General features: G+C 36.7%; 1 protein-coding gene across 4 annotated transcripts in view; it reads left to right on the top strand.

The window, feature by feature from the left end:
* ANKIB1 (ankyrin repeat and IBR domain containing 1) overlaps positions 1 to 15533 on the top strand; it is a 153333-nt gene extending 137800 nt beyond the window's left edge. Inside the window, exons 12-20 of one of the 4 annotated variants that reach the window (XM_023226683.3) lie at positions 336 to 470; positions 1624 to 1710; positions 1801 to 1867; positions 3800 to 3945; positions 4997 to 5175; positions 6079 to 6130; positions 10535 to 10628; positions 11865 to 12001; positions 12353 to 15533. In XM_023226683.3, the coding sequence (XP_023082451.1) occupies positions 336 to 470; positions 1624 to 1710; positions 1801 to 1867; positions 3800 to 3945; positions 4997 to 5175; positions 6079 to 6130; positions 10535 to 10628; positions 11865 to 12001; positions 12353 to 13090 (1635 nt within the window). In that variant the 3' untranslated portion in view covers positions 13091 to 15533. Of the gene's footprint in view, positions 1 to 335; positions 471 to 1623; positions 1711 to 1800; positions 1868 to 3799; positions 3946 to 4996; positions 5176 to 6078; positions 6131 to 10516; positions 10629 to 11864; positions 12002 to 12352 lie in introns of all 4 variants that reach the window. The other 3 variants (XM_023226684.3, XM_023226681.3, XM_023226682.2) reach the window with 3 other exon arrangements.
* The last annotated feature ends 3954 nt before the right edge of the window (positions 15534 to 19487 follow it).

Here is a 19487-nt window from a genome sequence, read left to right as displayed (position 1 = left end):
AGAATGCACTTAAAAATGAAACACTTGCATCTGATATTATTTGGAAAGAATATCTTATTGATATTTTTAATGATTCCTTGTGATTACTTCATAATATTATGCTTTACATTTTAATGTATCCCTATAAATAATAATTTTAAACTATCCCCACATCTTTCCATAATGCAGATAATGTCTCCAAAGGAAACATGAGAAAGAGGTCATGTCTTTGAGAAGATTTGTTTCTGGTCACACAAACACAATTATTTAATCTTTACAGATTGGTGGGCTATAAAGCAGAAAATAATTTGCATATTAATATGGGGAGATGTTTTCATCTGTGTTTTGTTTTGAAGTGCAAGTATGACTTTTGCTGGATTTGCCTTGAAGAGTGGAAAAAACATAGTTCTTCCACTGGAGGTTATTACAGATGTACTCGCTATGAAGTCATTCAGCACGTAGAGGAGCAATCCAAGGAAATGACTGTGGAGGTAAAGAGAACCAATTAAGCCAAGACATCTCTCTAAGCCACTCATTGCTCCTGGAGTTATTTTGCATGTCTTTGTCCATTTTCATCTTAATAAGGTATTAAATTGAATATACTTTATAGTAGCCTTTAATGTCAACAAAATAGCTCTATAAACTTGAGAGCTTTTTCCCTTTTACATTTTCCCCTTTTTAATTTTGGTGAAGATACGTATGTAAAGTCTGATATATCCCAGCCTACCTCTGTAAATACTTAAAAACAATTTTAACATTAATATCAACAATGCAGTATTACATTATACTGTAGAGCAAGTGTCTTAGTCTGCTCAGCTGCCATAGAAAATACTACAGACTGGGTGGCTTAACAGAAATTTATTTCTCACAGTTCTAGAGGTTGTGGAGTCCAAGGTCAAGGTGCTGGCCAATTTGGCTCTTCTTGGTTTGCAGACAGCCACCCTCTCACTATTTCCTTAGGTGGCCAGAAAAGACAGAGAGACCTCTGGTGCCCCTTCCTCTTCTTACAAGGGTACCAGCCCTATCAGAATAGGGCCCACCCTGATGACCTTATTTAAGCTTTATCACCTTCTTACAGGTCCTGTCTTCAAATACAGTCACATTGGGGATAAGGCGTCAAAATATGAATTTTAGGGAGAATACCATTAGTCCATAGCAAAAAGCCATATAATAAAACATTGAAGGCCGAGCACAGTGTTTCATGCTTTTCATCCCAGCACTTTTGGGAGGCCAAGGCAGGCGGATCATTTGAGGTCAGGAGTTGAAGACCAGCCTGGCCAACATGGTAAAACCCCATCTGTACTAAAAATACAAAAATTACCCAGGCATGGTGGTGGGCTCCTGTAATCCCAGCTACTCAGGAGGCTGAGACGGGAAAATCGCTTGAACCCAGGAGGCAAGGTTTGTGTGAGCTCAGATTGCACCACTGCACTCCAGCGTGGGTGACACAGCGAGACTCCGTCTCAAAAAAAAAAAAAAATATATATATATATATATATATATATTGTTTTCTGTCAAGAAAATAATTCACAAATCTGAATACACTATACCTATCACTAATAAAACTTTTAAATGATTCCCCAAAAAACTATTTTAGTAGCTACTAGTTTTTATAAAAGTCATTTGTGGACTTTTGTATTCTAGGCTGAGAAAAAACACAAACGATTTCAGGAACTTGACAGATTTATGCACTATTATACAAGATTTAAAAACCACGAGCATAGTTATCAGGTATGTCCCAAATAATTTCAAATGAGCTAACCTATACTGTTGTGAATAAATAAAGAGAATGGTTTACATTCTTTATTTCTATTCCTTTAGCTAGAACAACGCCTTCTTAAAACAGCCAAAGAAAAGATGGAACAATTGAGCAGAGCTCTCAAAGAAAGTAAGTTATAAGTTGTATGTGTGATAATTAATATAAAATATCTTTCCATGCTTGTTGCTTCACTAGTAGGTTAGGCCCTGAAAGGAATACATTATGTCCATTAGCTTGTTCTGGTACTGTTTTGAGTTCTTTGAAGCCCTGAGTGCAGCTTAGCAGATGAGGTCTCTGTGATTGGATTTTCTACCCAGCACCTAGCCTCCTCCTCTTGATGCAGCCTGTGCTGTTATGAGATAAAAACACTTCATGATTTTGCTTACTCTGTGTCACTGCTGATGCTCTACAATGTTGGGAAAAGTGGATGGGTCCTAAAGGACATCACTGACTTAGAGGAGCAAGATATACATGCTACCCAATTGTCAGGTAACTGAATACCCAAAAATTATTGAGAAAATTTAGCAGAGTGCCTAAGGATGTGGAAGTCAATAACAGTTTGCAGAGAAATCATTTCACTGGTACATAATGAACATTGGGGTCAAAAAGCAAAGCCATGAGGTGGAGCTAACGTGTGAGTCCTAAATTATAAGTTTTATAAGAATATTCCAAAATATGAATTGAGTATTGATAGCATCATTAGAATATAATAACCCACAATGACCACACAGAGTGCAGGTTCTGTTATTTTTGTTTTAAAAAGTCACCTTTTAAAAATAATAGCTTACATATGAAAAGTACATTTTAAGGTGAAAAATGTGATGTTATACTTGGGTTGCTCCAGTTTATCAAAATAATGAATATTAAAATCCTTTCCATTAGGATAATTCCCTAGTCAAGACAATACCATAAGTTAAATGGAGTGAGGAAGAATATGTCAATAGCAGTATAGCCTGCTTGTTAATTATTAGTTCTTGGACTTCATTAAAGATATAACTGTATTAGGCAATATCAAACTCTTGAAGTATTGTCCACAGTATAAATTGAGAGGAAAAAAATTCTCACAAGTCGTACAGCTCTTCAGCAGGGATTTTTGTCTGGTCACTAATGCATCCCTAGTGCTTCCAGCTGTGCCTGACACTTAACAATATTCAATATTTGTAGATGTGAATTATTGCTTCTATTCAGCATTCTGGAGGTTCCAGGCAGCATAACAAATTAGGGGAAAAAAACAAAAAGGTACAGCAATTGAAAAGGAAGAAGCAAAACTTCACACATTTCTCACATACGTCAGAAATCTCAGGATAGTCTGTATGTCAGTTTGTGTACACACACTGAATTTCTTTTTACAGGCATCCAAAATAATCTGATTTTCTAAAGTATTTGCAAACTTAGATTCTCGTGCTTAATTTCTGGTTTTTATTTTTTGTTTTTTTTTTCGGTTAAGCGAAAACCTAGACTGTTATAGTGATATTCTTAGAACAAAAAGTCTCAGATGTTAAGGCAATTTCGTCTTCCATCTTCCTCATTCTTCCTCCCCTTCTTTCTTTCTCTGGAGTTTTTTCATTAACTAGGATTAGTTGTCTAGTTGTTTGCTAGAATGTGGTATCTTTTTCCTTACAGTATTAATTTTACATAATTAGGCTCTTTTTATAAGCAACTTAGAAAAGGCATTTGTTCTCATTGTTACGCAGGGAAATTCTGCTAGGGATAATCTGAAAAAGTAAAGCCTAGAACCTTTTGGTTGACCTAAAGCTAGATTTGCTTACCAATAGAGTGAGACCAGAATCCAAGATGAGTATGTGCATTCCTTTATGAATACCATCAGTGCTCCTGGGCTGCTGGGGCATATACTTCTTTTATAAACACATACATGTCACACATGAGTATTTTATGTAGTTTTTTAGTTTGGTTCAAATAAGTATTTTCAGATAGTTACTTAAAACAGTTTTTGTCCTAATGATCCTTCTTTTTTCTTTTTTCAGAAAAATCATTGTTTAATTAATATTACAAATGGCATATTTGCAAAAACAAATTCACTGTGCCTCAATTACTTTTTAGCTGAAGGAGGCTGTCCAGATACCACTTTCATTGAAGATGCAGTTCATGTGCTCTTAAAAACTCGGCGCATTCTCAAGTGTTCTTATCCATATGGATTTTTCTTGGAACCTAAAAGCACAAAGAAAGAAATTTTCGAACTAATGCAAGTAAGATATTTTTTAATTACATTTAAATAGCAGCAGTTATTACGAAATACAGAGTTTTTCCTTTTTCAAACCGCTTATTTTATTTCATGTGGACATGATTAGTAAAACAATTTTCTTTTAATTTTTTAAATGGTTTTTAAATAAAGGAAAAGTTACCACTAATAAATTGAAATTTTCTTTCTGTTTAAATTTGTCACTCTGCAGGTCTGAATGAGTTATGAGTGATGCAAACATTTCCTATAGCATTTTTGTCTTTGTTTTAAACTGGTTGAAGTTTGAAGTCAGGCATATTTCTGATTATGTAATTAAGAATTTTATCATCAAAGATGAAACAACCCACATTACCTACAAGATGAGAAAGTTGCTGTTTACCAGTTTATTTTTTAAATACAACTGAAAAAGTTACAGTATTTAAAAAACAAAAACACCTAAGCCAGTTAGCATCACTATAGCTAAATAACTTCATTGTACATTTCTTTTCTTTTGAAGCCACTAAACTTTCTCCTGTTACATGACAGTTCATGTCAAATCTTGAACTGTCCTTTGCTAATTTATATCCTACATTTCCATCAAGGATCAGTACTCATTTTCTCCATACAGCCTTCCAGACTTGCCCCCGATCACTGTCGTCTTGCCTTAATTCAGATTCCTTCAGCACTTTTATATAGTCTGCACTATGGCATCGTGCATTTGCTTGTATGGTGCATTGAAATGTATTAGTTTTTTTCACATAGATTATAAATTCCTTGTAAACAGCTGCTATACTCACTGCTTCTTTGTAATCTATACCAATTTCATTTCTATAAATGCCTATCAAATAAGTGCTTTTTTTAAATTTCACATGATTTTATATATAATCCTTCTTTCTCTTTCATAATCTAGAAAACATGTACAAAATAGAAAATACATTACATAGGAAGTTATTTCAAAATTTGAACTAGTTTCTTACTTCAAAAGAGTTAGATTTAACTGAGAAACCACATAGACTCTGGATTTGCTATTGATTAACCTATGAAGCCTGTGATCTTTTTTTTTTCTCTGCTTATTGTAGACAGACCTAGAAATGGTCACTGAAGACCTTGCCCAGAAAGTCAATAGGCCTTACCTTCGCACACCCCGCCACAAGATCATCAAAGCAGCATGCCTTGTACAGCAGAAGAGGCAAGAATTCCTGGCGTCTGTGGCTCGGGGAGTAGCTCCTGCAGACTCACCAGAAGCTCCAAGGCGCAGGTAAGAAGGATGTACACTGGAAATCATCCTGGCTCCAGCCACAAATGCCAGCAGTTTTATTTTTTATCCAATTAGGGTTCGTATTCTTGGAAATTATTTACACCTAAAATATGGATAGCTCATAAAAGTATGTTAACTTTTTTTGGTGATTTTTTTTTTTTTTTCCTCCGTGCTATTTCTGTTTTTCTTGTTATTTTTTGTTTGTTTATCATTGTGTAGCTCCTTAGACTAAATTAACCTAGGTTAATTTCACATTTCAGGTGAACTCATAATTAAGAGTATTCTAATGTATCATTTCAAATATGTAATATATATAGTGATTTGATAGTTATAAACATCTTATGATGTAGAATTTGGAAACTTTGCCAGCTTGTTATGGTCATATTTGTATTTTTGTATTAAGAAGTTGTGAAGGAAAGAGAAATTTGATATTTGTAGTTAATTCAAGTGATAAACTCATCCACTAAAGATCACTTGAGTTGTGGTTGTTTTATTTTACATACTCATACTACTTCTGTAAATTGAAGCATACTTTCCTATTTATAATAATTATAAGCATTAAACATTCCTTTGGCACTATTTTACATAAATTTCTTTGATCCTATTTTTATGTAATATTTATGAGTAAATATTTACTTGTAAAATAAAAATAGAAGCAGTTATAAAATACTTTGTTATAACATGGTAATTTTTATTTTTTGATCATTTTACAGAAACATAAAAACTTAGAATTTGAAAGAAATAATGAAATTATCATTTTAATTCTGTTTTAATAATTGATCTACTTTGGTTAAGCAAGTTCCAACAGAGGAATTTAAAGTAATGTTCAAAGAGCAAGGATCTGATTGTATATACTTTGTAGTACTGGTATTAAATCAAATGGTATGTCTAATTTCTTTGTAGCTTTGCTGGTGGAACATGGGATTGGGAATATTTAGGATTTGCATCACCAGAGGTAATTGTTTTATGGGGTTTTTGTTTTTGTATTTTTTCTTACTGCAATCGTGCTTGCATTTGCATCCTTATCTATTCTAAATCCTACTGAGATTATCAGCAGCGCTCTCTTTTGTAACAAAAATCCTTGACAGAGCCTACATTTAGCTATTTATGTGGTATTGGTATATCATCACATTGTTAAATGCATTACTCTTTTATTGTTTTCAATTACTGAATAGTCAGAATTAAGGCAAATTTACAATATACATTTTTGGAAAATATCTTCTAATTTGTTAATAGAGAGACAGTGTATTACGAATGCATTTCTAGTCATCATAGTGTTTTAGTCTGAAACTATTAAAAATATAAAAGAACAATCCATTTTTAAGGTTAATGCAACAACCTGAGGGAATTGATTTATAATCAGTTGCTAAAGTGGAAAACTTGACATTAATAATGTGTATGCATAAAGAAATGCTTTGCTTAGTTGCTTTCTGCTTATCTTCAAGACTTTCACACTCTTCTTATTTTTTTGTTGTCATTAATATACCGTTTTAAAATACAGAAGGTCTAAATTACTAACACTACAGATAGCAGTTGTGGCAAATAAAAATAAGACAGAGTGAAACTCTTAATCACATAGCTGTTTTCTGAGATTTAAATTGCCACTGTCACTGTTGAGTATGATTTTAAAATGGTTTTAGCCATTCTGTCTACTCCTCTCTCTCCATCTTTGCTCTTTATTAAACAGTATTTGATGCCTATAATATGATAACCCTTCAACTTAATTTTTGGAAGGGTACAGAACAAATGAGGAGAACTTTGTTTGTAATGTATAACCCATTTGTTACCTGCAATTGAAAGACAATGAAATTGATTATTATCCAGGCATGACTGTGGCTTGTTTAAATCAGATACTTTCTCTTTTCAGCTGCTGAAGATACTTGCAATCATCTGTGGCTTTTGTATTGGTAGATACATCCAAGAAAATATTGACTTGAAAAAAATTGTGCTTAGAGCCCTGATCTGGACATTTTCAATTCACTTAAATTATTTTTAAAATTGTGATATATTAATGAAATTTTTATTTTAAAACTAATTATGAACCTTTATCTGATCCTGCATTTATTATTTCTATGTTTTAATACATTTACAGCTTCGGGGATATTGTGGAAAACTTCCACATAAAAGGAAGAATAAGCAAACTGAAATTAGAAAAAAAATACTAATGATTTCCGTGTTTTAAGGTAGAAACACTATTTAGCAAAAATAAATAGAACCTTCATCAGTGTATTCACAAGCATGTATGTGTATCATCGTGCAGCTTCTGGCTCTGACAGAAACTTAAGGAATCATGAAATATTTGTCCTTGAATATTGAGGGCCTACTAATATGACTGTTACTTTATTTTTTATGAATTGATAATTTTTTAGAAATTATTTACTTTTAGTTTTCTTTAGATTTTGACACATTGAAACACTAGGCTTTTACATAAACCTTATTGCAGATATCAAGAATTGCTATACATTGTGAGACTTTCAAATTCTGCATATGTATGACTATCGAGTAACTGCCAGAGTTATATTTTTGAAAAATAGCTCTTTGCCTTAATAGTGAGGGAAAAAACAAAGTTACCAACTTCAGTAGACTTAGATTGAATTTATATTTTTTTCAATGAAGTTAATTTCATTGTACTCTTTTCAATTTAACTTGAGTCTGGCAAGCATAAAGGTTTGTTTTATGCTACTTTAAAGGCAGTGGAGCTCAGTGGAAATAGCATAAAGTCTGAGGAACACCTGAATTCAAGTTCTAAGTGTAACTTATTAGATCCTAGGCTATATTCTTTCTTAATTTCTCATCTTTACAATGTGGATGGTGATACCCCATGGAAGTTCTAGGATTAAAGCATCTCATTAAGCCACTGACAAAATTGTTGCAATTACTACTTAAAACAGCTCCTTAGAGCCTCTCCCTCTGTAAATCTTAGAACATTTTAGTCTTCTCTGTATCCTTAACATTCTCAAACCATTTGGAGTATACTGACTAAACCCTTTTAATATACATTCTTGAAGATCTTAGGAATCCTTGGAACTTTTCAGATAAATTTTATGAGAACAATATATTTAAGCCTGTTGCATCATGGGAGAATGCCATCTGAGATATACAAGTTTCTTTTGCAGTTGCTTTTAAACAGTTTCATTTTCCTAAATTGGAAATATGTATAGTCTATGGTCAGTAATAGTTTAATGCATAACTTTGTACCATTATCAAGTTTACAAAGTCAGCAAATTATCCCTAATATAAACCTTGAATTGAGATAAAATTTTCATACCATCTTTGTTTAAGAAATGTAGCTGGTGTTCCTCACTGGTCTGTTGAGCCTTGATGACACTTAATAAGTCATCAGTTTGAGATCATGGGCCTTTAGGAAAAGAGGAGGAAATGATGCCCCATCTCAGCAAGGCGTTTTAAAGAACCTGTATAAACCTTCAGGGCATTTGGAGTATCTTTCATTTATTAGTTTCTAACCTAACAGGATGCCTCCCACTTCTTTTTTTCTTTTTCTTTTTCTTTTTTTTTTTTTTTGAGATGGAGTCTCGCTCTGTCGCCCAGGCTGGAGTGCACTGGCCGGATCTCAGCTCACTTTAAGCTCCGCCTCCCAGGTTCACACCATTCTCCTGCCTCAGCCTCCCGAGTAGCTGGGACTACAGGCGCCCGCCACCTCGCCCGGCTAGTTTTTTGTATTTTTCTTTTTTTTAGTAGAGACGGGGTTTCACCGTGTTAGCCAGGATGGTCTCAATCTCCTGACCTCGTGATCCACCCGTCTCGGCCTCCCAAAGTGCTGGGATTACAGGCTTGAGCCACCGCGCCCAGCCCAGGATGCCTCCCACTTCTTAAGAGTCCAAATACTTATATAAATGAAGAAGTTTAAATAAATGTCACCAGAGTGGTATGATGTGAAAGTTTTATTTGTGATACAAAATTTGTCTTCACCTACTCCTAGTACTTTCACAATATAAGCATATTGAATATTCTAGGGTAACCAGGATAATCATAAAGTTGAGTATCTTAGTGTTTATCATGGAAAAACACCATAATGATTCTCTAAATTAGCATTTTTATGTTGGTATCGTGTACCCTGGCCTCCTCTCTTCTCTTCCCTTCTCTTTTATTCTCTTCTCTTCTGTCACATTTATACCCAGGTAATAGCAGATGGTCCCAGGTTGTACCCTCTGGTGATAACAAACTCACTTTAAACATTGTCACAAATGTAAAATAGACTGAGGACATCTGCCTAAGTCTGTGTTCATCCCATATGCTAAATAGAAAACGTTCCCCTACCTATGTTGTAAATAGCACCACATATTGACTTATATAGAAAAGAAGCTAAATAATCATCTTACTTTAAAGCTAACCTAACATTTGTCTTTTAATCTAGTTATTCGATTTGTGAATATGGTATGTAGCAGTCCCAAAGAATAGAAAATCCAACAATCTGGCAACTACTTAACAGTGTGTGTTCTTTTTTACTGTTGTTCCTTTTTTTCTTTTTCTGTTACATATATCCCAGTCACTTTTGTTTGTTTGTTTGTTTGTTTGTTTGTTTGAGATGGAGTCTTGCTCTTGTTGCCCAGGCTGGAGTGCAGTGGCACAGTCTTGACTCACTGCAGTCTCCACCTCCTGGGTTCAAGTGATTCTCCTGCCTCAGCCTCCCGAGTAGCTGGGATTACAGGTGCCCACCCCCATGCCCGGCTAATTTTTTGTATTTTTAGTAGAGATGGGGTTTCACCATGTTGGCCAGGCTGGTCTCAAACTCCTGACATCAGGTGATCTGCCTGCTTTGGCCTCCCACAGCACTAGGATTACAGGCGTGAGCCACCGCACCTGACCCCAGTCACTTTTTTAAAACCACTTTTGTGTCCAGGTGCAATGGCTCACACCTGTAATCCCAGCTACTTAGGAGGCCGAGTAGCAGGGATTGCTTGAGGCCAGGAGTTCAAGATCAGCCTAAGCAACATAGCAAGATCCTGACTCTAAAAATAAAAAAATAAAAAACCTCCCTTCAAGGAAAGCCTTACTTAAATGAGTGTAATATGATTGTAGTGTTAATTAGATAAGATTCTTGAAATCATCAGGCATATGAAATAGGGGTGTTCTAATGTAGCATTGGGGCTTGCAAGTATTCCTAATTTAGGCAATTGTAATGACTGTTGAAAACTTTCTTTTTCCATTTTACCTTTTGTGTTTCCTTGGCATGGCAAAACCTGATGTTTCAGCCAAGTGATTTTATAAGATGTGTATAAAATCACAAACTTTTTCCCCTGGAAAAAAGTGTGTAGTTTGTTTTATTTGCATTTTAAAAATTGCATGCTCTCTTGTATTTTATAACCTTTGGTTTATGCAGGAATATGCTGAATTTCAGTATCGGAGGAGGCACAGACAGCGTCGTCGAGGAGACATTCACAGTCTACTCAGTAATCCTCCAGACCCTGATGAGCCAAGTGAAAGCACTTTAGGTAAGTCCTTGGGTTGAGTATGGTTTAATCCCATAGTTCTCTTGAATTTATCCTTCAAACTGGCTGATATAAATGTTTGTGAACGAGTTTGTCATTTAGATATACAATAAATATGCAGATGCTTCTGTTGTGACAGGACACAGAAAATCAGAGGAGTTAGGAGCATGGTCTGTGGAGTCAGGCAAACTTGGATTCATGACCTCATCTCTGCTGCATATTAGCTGTGTAACTTAGGTCACAGCCTCTCTAAGGTTGTTTCCACATTCTAAAGACACAATAATAATAGTGCCACCTTATAGGCTCATTGTGAGTATTAAATTAGATAATGCTTCTAAAACATTTAAGCAACTAGTGAAGCACACCGTTAATTGTCGTATTGATTGATACTGTTTTTGTATTCATGGAATATTTGTTTCCTAGCCTTAGTTGTCCTGTAGACATTATTTAAAAGAGAGAGAATTTCTGGCATTAGAGATAAATTATTTTAATTATTCAACTTTTAAATGTTAAATTAATAAGTGAAAATCTTCTGACTATAATGTCAGGATCAATGGGACTAAAGATTTGCTCTTCAGACTATTGTAAATCCCAAATTTTTTAATTTTAAGAAATCTAAAAATAAAAAACCTTTACTAGTTATTGCTTAACAAAAAAAGAGAAATGGATAGTAGCACTTGCATTTATGAAAAGAACCATATAGACTGCAAGCAAAAATGTAAAAGTCAGCCAGGCACGGTGGCTCATGCCCGTCATCCCAGCACTTTGGGAGGCCAAGGTGTGCAGATCACAAGGTCAGGAGATGCAGACCATCCTGACCAACATGATGAAACCCCATCTCTACTAAAAATACAAAAATTAGCCAGGCGTGGTGGCGCACGTCTGTAGTCCCAACCACTCGGGAGGCTGAGGCAGGAGAATCGCTTGAACCCAGGAGGTAGAGGTTTCAGTGAGCCGAGATTGCGCCACTGCACTCCAGCTAGGTCGTTGACAAAGCAAGACTCCATCTCAAAAAGAAAAAGGTAAAATCATGGATTTGAAGTGATAGTATCATATATATTATTGCTCATTAAGACAAATATGGATGAGAAATCCCAGAAAGATTAAGTGAACATGTCAACACAGGTTTTCCCCAGCACTGAAAGAGAAATTGCCAATCTAAACAACCAGGTGTATGAAAAAAATAAATAAGTCTTACTTGTGACTAAATTGTCTTTGGTACCAATTGCTTTGAAACAGATATTCCAGAAGGCGGCAGCAGCAGCCGCAGGCCTGGCACATCCGTGGTAAGTTCTGCATCTATGAGTGTGCTGCACAGCTCTTCCCTGCGTGACTACACCCCTGCCAGTCGCTCTGAAAACCAGGACTCTCTTCAGGTAGCCTTTCTGAGCAGCCTCATTGCCTATGCTTTTACTCTTTGTCTGTTGAGTGTGGTTTCCTATTGTTACTTTCATCACTTTCCTGTTTCTTCCTTCCATTCTAAAATCTTTGTTTTCAAGATGTGCTGCAGGAAAATATTTTCCTATATTTTAGATTTATTTTAAGGTATTTTTTTTTTCCTTTAGCATGGGCATGGAGAAAAATACAAGATTTTAGTAGATAAAATAATTTTTCTGTATAAATAAAATTAATAATCCGTTGGTAAAGGAAGAATGGTAAACCTGATTGAGTTAAATTAGTTTTTCTTTAGTCAAATTTTAAAGTAGTTTTGCTTTCTATTGCTTCAGGCTCTGAGTTCCTTGGATGAAGATGATCCCAATATACTTCTTGCAATACAGTTATCACTGCAAGAGTCTGGGCTGGCCCTCGATGAAGAAACTAGAGACTTCCTCAGTAATGAAGCATCCTTAGGTGCAATAGGCACTTCTTTACCTTCCAGGCTGGACTCTGTCCCCAGAAATACAGATAGCCCTCGGGCTGCATTGAGCAGCTCTGAGCTTTTGGAACTTGGTGACAGCCTCATGAGACTAGGAGCAGAGAGTGACCCATTTTCAACTGACACCCTGAGTTCACACCCTCTCAGTGAGGCAAGAAGTGATTTCTGTCCCTCAGCTAGTGACCCTGACTCAGCTGGCCAGGACCCCAACATCAATGACAATCTTCTTGGCAACATCATGGCTTGGTTTCATGACATGAACCCTCAGAGTATTGCCCTGATTCCTCCAGCAACTACAGAAATCAGTGCCGATTCCCAGCTCCCCTGTATCAAAGATGGGTCAGAAGGTGTGAAGGATGTGGAACTGGTGCTGCCAGAAGATTCAGTGTTTGAAGATGCCAGTGTCAGTGAAGGTAGAGGAACCCAGATAGAAGAAAATCCTTTGGAAGAAAATATTCTGGCTGAGGAAGCAGTGTCTCAAGCTGGTGACAGTGGTAATGAGGCGGCCAACAGAGGAGATGGTTCAGATGTTTCAAGTCAAACACCTCAAACCTCAAGTGACTGGCTTGAACAAGTACATTTAGTGTGAACTGCACACATCTGGGCTCTAAATGAATCACAGTTACAGATGGTATGCTAGGTGGAGTATGCTTGATAGAGACTTTGATTCACTTAATTCCAACTCAGTGATAAACACTGACAGTAGGGTTGAATCCAAAGGAGTTCCCTTGAATGGTAGCTTCATTTTTTATTTTAACCTTACAGGGAATTTCCTTTGTATTTAATTGAATAGCTTTTCCCCTTTTTGCTGACAAAAAGAAGAGCAAGAGAAAGAGAAACAAAAATGAAATAAGTTGTATTCCACACTCTTTAAGAAAATGCAGTCCTCTATTTAGCCTAGACTTGACAATACTTTAATTGAACATTTAAACTAAAGGCTTACTGCCTAATCTTTGGGTGGCTTTCCTTCAAAAAAAAAAAAAAAAAAGTTTTCTTCATTCTAGAGATTTATTTTGGATAGAATCCGATAACATATATGTCTTCAATCTCTTTGTGCTCTTCCGTAACTTCCTTCCTTTTTGTCTGAGCAATGTGAATTGAAGTCTCTTAAGTACCACATCTACCACAAGTGTAATTAGTTTTAATTTCACATGAATCAAAGGTTTCCTTTCATGTCTATTTACAGTCCAACTGTGCCAAACTCTGACTTGTGCGCTGACTAACAAGGCATTTAGGTGTGCAGCATCCTAGAGTGCTCCAGGGCAGTGTCAGCGTTCTCGGGAGTAAAAGGTGCCACTTGGTAGCAATGATATTCCAGAATTAAATGGGTTTTTGTTGCCATGGAGACTGCATTTATATAAATGTAGCCTGTAGCTTAAGTTAACTAAACCTAATGCTGCTGTTAAAAACAGTTTATTTTAATATTAAAATACAGTTGATTAGCAACAGCGGTGCTGTATTTTAAGAGACACTTTATTGGAAGTGCAATCATAGTTATTTGTTTTCACAATTTTACAGTGCATTCTAATTACTGATGGGTGCAATTACTTTTAATGGTTTTATAAAATAGAAAAAAAGTGGAGTTTTCATGAGTTATAGTAAATCCCACGATTATTAAGAAATTCAATAAAACATCCTGCGCAACACGTTACCGTGCCTTTGCCTAACCTAAATGGATAGTTGCCAGTTAAATAAGTGAGTAATTCAAATTTCAATGTCTCTTCTGAAGTAACTATGCTATGAATTGCAAAGACCTCCACAAAACCACCCATGGCCTTGCTTTTACACTAAATATAACAACTAAATGTTCCATCAGTTTGTTTGCCTAATTAGCAAATGCTGACATGTGTTTGTTCTACTGCGCAATACTCATTTGCTGTGTGATTACTGTTTAGTGTTGAAAAAAATCAACTTCCTAGTTATCGGTGTCTTACTGTGAAGAAAATACTGGTCTTAGTTGTAATTAAGATACAATGGTACAGTGTGTAATTAAAACTAGAGTAAACTGTTGGAATGGCTGTTTTACTTAAATATTATCAAAACTAGCATAACATAAGCAAAATAGATAAGTACAACCCTCCAATTTAGTGTTTTGCCAGATTGTTACCAGAAATCTACAGATACCAAACTTTCAGTTCTGAGTTTGTACAGGCAAATCCTGGGCTGGGTAAAAAGTTATATTAGTATTGTTATCCACAAGAGATGTGATTATGGTTTTTGATTACTTTATTTTCTAAACCCTGATTTTGAAATATTCTTGTACTTAAAATTCATATTGCTAGGACACTATATTAGAATATTTAATATTCCCCAGATCCTCTTAGGATAAACTGTAGTGGAAATCAAATCCTCTTATGCCATGGATATCAAAGGTCCACATTAGTTTTTATTTCTCCAGTGATCAGAAACATTGATATCAATCCCTCTTAAAGTTAGTGGGGGGAAATATTAACTTTATCTACAGTGTATTACTGTATATTAAACTGAAATAGTCCATTAAAGGATTTTTTTACAAATTTATTTTGGATTAAAAATATCAACACCAGTAAGTTTTTAGACCAAGTTGTAATTTTTCCAATGTAGAGTCTTTGCATCACATTGAGGCATCTTGCACAACTGCAGTTAAGGTGAGAAAGAATGCTCTGTGTGAAGATAGTGTACACAATGGGTTCTGGTTTCCTTGCTCCTTGTGCAGTATCCTTTATTTCTGTGCTGTTCTCTCCTGAGCATGAAAAATGATCATTATCCAATTTGTATTTCCTTGGTACATATTTTAAAAACAACACAGTCATTGACTTTACAATTCAGTAATGAAGTTTGGCAAAGCCTATTTTGTAAACAAGTTAATTTTATAATGTAAAAAAAAAAAAGTTAATCTAACCTTGACTTGTTATTTGCACTTTCATAGTCTATACTTGATACATTCCCACTTTATATACAGTAGGATTCTACAAACGTGTAGATGTTTGGCCAAATTGAATGCTGTTAATAATATGTAAAATTCTTTGATTAAACATTTATTACTTAAACTACTTCCATCTTGTCTCATTACATTATAGACTTTGTTTTAACCAAGTCAGAAAGCTGATTTTCTTCAGATTAAATCCCTCCAATGTGATGGGATCAATTTGGTTCTTACATGTAATTGATTAGTGCCTAATGTTTTTACACTAGCCACTCACTGAGCATTTTGTATCCCAGTTATAAATACAAAAACACTGCATGACAATGTGTTAAAACATTATGACTCCAGTGCTCATTTTATTGACATCACTATAGCTTTCAGGAGAAAAATGTTATTTTTTTCTTGAACTCTAATAGAAATACATAGAAAAATAACTTTAAGATCTGTTTTGTGAAATTGCTTAGGAAAGAAAAACGTTTTATGCCATATGAATAAAAACGCCTGCTTCTCTTTCTGTGTCCCTTATGAGTTACCAAAACAACCCATGACATTTGACCTTGCCCCAGCTGGTGCTTCATGGGGTCTGCCGGTGATAATTGTTTAAAGTGGTGTCATTTTATTTATGCCTTTCATTGTGTGGATCTGAAGCTTAACTACTAATGTTCATAGGCTGAATTATTCCTTAATTGTTGTTCATTACAGCTACTAATCTCATTTTTTATCTCCTTTGAGTCCTCAAATATTTATCATTTATGTGTTGTTAATTACAATCTGGAATTTATTAAAGTTTGATCATAATTTAAAAGCAGTGACAGTATATCTCTGAAGAGTAAAACCTTGGAAGCTAACTATTAAGTGATAATACAAACTTCGGGGGTATTTTAAGTCTGAAATAACTCCAAAGGAAAAAATTTTTCATGCACTCAGCTCTTGGACTGAGTAGTAGTTTTGTTTTGTTTATTGTTTTTTTTCTCTTTCCTTTTTTTTAATTTTCTTCTGAGACAGGATCTTCCTCTGTCACCCAGGCTGGGGTGCAGTATTGTGATCATAGCTCACTGCAGCCTCAACCTCCCGGGCTCAGGTGATTTTCCTACCTCAGGTGAGTTCCTACGGGACTCCAGGCACATGCCACCACGCCCGGCTAATTTTTGTATTTTTTGTAGCGACGGGGCTTTGCCATCTTGCCCAGGCTAGTCTTGAACTCCTGGGCTTAAGAAATCCGCCTGCCTGGGCCTCCCAGAGTGGTGGGATTACAGGTGAGAGCTGCTATGCCTGGCCCAGAAGTTGTTTCATCTCAACATTGTGCTACAGGCAAAATTACTGGGTCTTCTCCTTGGCAACATTATATTGTCTTGTCAGTTGTTACAACCTTCTCACTAGAATGAAAGATTTCTTTCTAGAAAGAAGAAGTGGCTCTTTCTAGACTATATTATGTGATAGTCCTTACATTAGGAACTGGCAGTAGACTTAGTTCTTAAAGATGAATCAGAAAAGTTTCCTTTGGACCTCAGTTCCACTTAGGACTCACAGGTAGCTGACAGATTGAGTGGTGGCCAAACTTTTGAAGGAATTATTCTTCTGTGCTCTTTGAAACTGCAATTTGACAATATTCTTGATCAAGCTATCTTCATCTCTTAGCCAGCTGTCTCATTAAGTATTTATTGCATAAGTGCCTAGCCTGTGTGAGCCATCAGTATACAACAGGTTGAGAGACAAATACATGAGAGTGAACAAAGCCAAAGCACAAAAAGGATAATTGTCGGAGGATACAGTCAGGCCTCCTATCTTACTAGGTGTGCCAAGACTGCAAGGCCCTGTTGACAGTTTTGCCTGAGCCATCTCAGGACTTACGTAACTAGTAACTTGTGGTCAAGGAGCAGGCTTAACTGGTTAAGAAGTGGATTCCTCACACTCAGTGTTAGCTGAACTGCAACATGAACCCCACCATGTGCTTACTATCCATCCAGGCCCATTGCATTGCCCCTGTGAAATTCGAGACAAGGGGAACTGATGTGAATATGCTGAGGTTCGTTCTGAGGGCTGTGCCATGAGTGATAAAGTCCTTTGCCTCTAACCCAAGAGTCTCATGTCTTCTGTCAGCATTCTTGAGATTGTAACAGGCTAACTTACTCGTTTGTCAGTAGGGTAAAGTGAAATCCTGGAACTGAGAGTTTTGGCAACAAGGATGGGATGCTGACAAAGACATGATATTCTGAAAGAGGAACCATGGGCCAGGTTCTGGAATGTAAGACTCCCTGAGATCTGGTAGTGAATGCTCTAACCCTAATGATGGATATAGGGCGAGGGTTGGTGGAGATTAAGAGTTCCCACTGTCCTATCTATTCATGAACAGGAGGCAGTGTTTAGAGGCTTAGCAATAAGAGGTAGGATTGAAACAAACAGTGCAAATGGTGCTTTGTTACTCCTGCAGGCAGGCAGAGGAAGGGATGTTTTCAAGATAAGGAGCCAACAACTGTGGCTGAGTCAAGTCCCAAAACGTAAAATAAATGGTGTTATCAATAAGAACCTTGCTGTTCGATTGAGAGCCTTGGGTAGACTGAAAACAGAAGGTTATTTGGTTGAGCTGCAAGCAGTTGCAACACTGTTCAAATGCCGAAGTGAGTGAAATGCCATGCCTAAAAGTGCAGAGCAGACCACAGCCGATTCAGCCAGTAATGAGGGCAAGGTGCTGGGTGCAGGAGTGACAGAAGGTGCCGAAGACTTCCGGGTAAAATGTGGTGGTGTGCATGGGAGAAAATAGAAGCCCAGGGCCCCAGTTCTTTCTGGATGTTGTAGGGGCTCACCACTGCCACAGGAGAGGTAGTTGTCGGTGTTTCGGCACTGATCCTGGAGCAAGAGGCTAAAGGAGAAAAAAGGCTGAAAATTAAGTTTGTTCCCCACAGACAGCCTCTTCTGCAACCCTCCTGGCTGGGGGATAATGTGACCTGGCACTCATTTGCCACATGTAGCCCCTGACTTGCACACATGTTCAACTCGTCGGTCTGTGGTCTGTGTTCCTGTGATGGAAAAGGCTTTTTAACATGTTCTGTGGTAAGGAAGGGAAGCTTTGTGGGTGGGGCCTTTTGGGTGATTCAATGTAAAGTGGCTTCTAAATCTAAATGTACAATGGAATTGATGTGTTGTATGCCTACACTTACCTGTCTGATGATTGTCAGTGGGATTCTCCCTTGTGAGGGCTCCCACATGTACAGAGGTAATAATGGGCTGTGTCAATTGTTCCCCAACATGTCTCTGACCCCTCCTAGGTGGCCCTCCAGACATGATACAGAATCCCAGGAGGAGAAAGGGAAATTGCTGACTGACGGAATGGCAGTCAGAGCACTCAGGCCTTTTCCAACCCAGTGTGGCCACCTACCTGACCCAACCATCAAACAGCATCCACTTTGAAAAACAGGCAGCTATTAATGTGCAGCTCTCAAAACTGAATACCTAACCCATGGAAACCTTGGGACTTCTGGTCTGACATCTAGACTTTAGGGTGGGTCAACTCTTAATTGGAGGATTAACCAGATGGAAAGGCTCCAACAGGCCTTGCTAGTCACATAGAAATGATATATTTGAGAGGGCAGTAGCCTGGCCCTAGCAGTATCTCAATTTTACTTGAAAAATTATAGCTGTGCCTTTGGGGGAAATTTTGTGCCCAACAACTGCCATAGCACAGCCACTAGCTGATACCAGAACGGCTGGACTTAGTTTAATTGCTGGGCAGCAATTTGTGCCAAATCCCAGTGATATTTTTTGTAGCTATGGCTAATTCTAAAATGTATATGGAAAGGCAAAAGAACTAGAGTAGCTAAAACAATTTTGAAAAAGAAAACGAAAATGAGAGGAACCATGCTACCCTCTTTCAAGACAGTGCAATACTGGTGGATGGATAAACACATAGATCAATAGAATAGAACAGAGAACCAGAAATAGCCTCACACTAATCTTGTCAACTGGTTTTAACAAAGGCGCAAAAGGAGAAAGTATTTTCAATAAATGGCACCAGAACAATTGGTATGATATAAGGCAGGCAAAACTTAAGAACCCCTACTTAAAACTCATCCTTTATATATAA

This window comes from Piliocolobus tephrosceles, chromosome 8 (assembly GCF_002776525.5).
Source record: "Piliocolobus tephrosceles isolate RC106 chromosome 8, ASM277652v3, whole genome shotgun sequence".
NCBI lineage: Eukaryota > Metazoa > Chordata > Mammalia > Primates > Cercopithecidae > Piliocolobus > Piliocolobus tephrosceles.
Note: the sequence above shows the minus strand (reverse complement) of the source record. Positions and strands in the feature narration are given on the sequence as shown.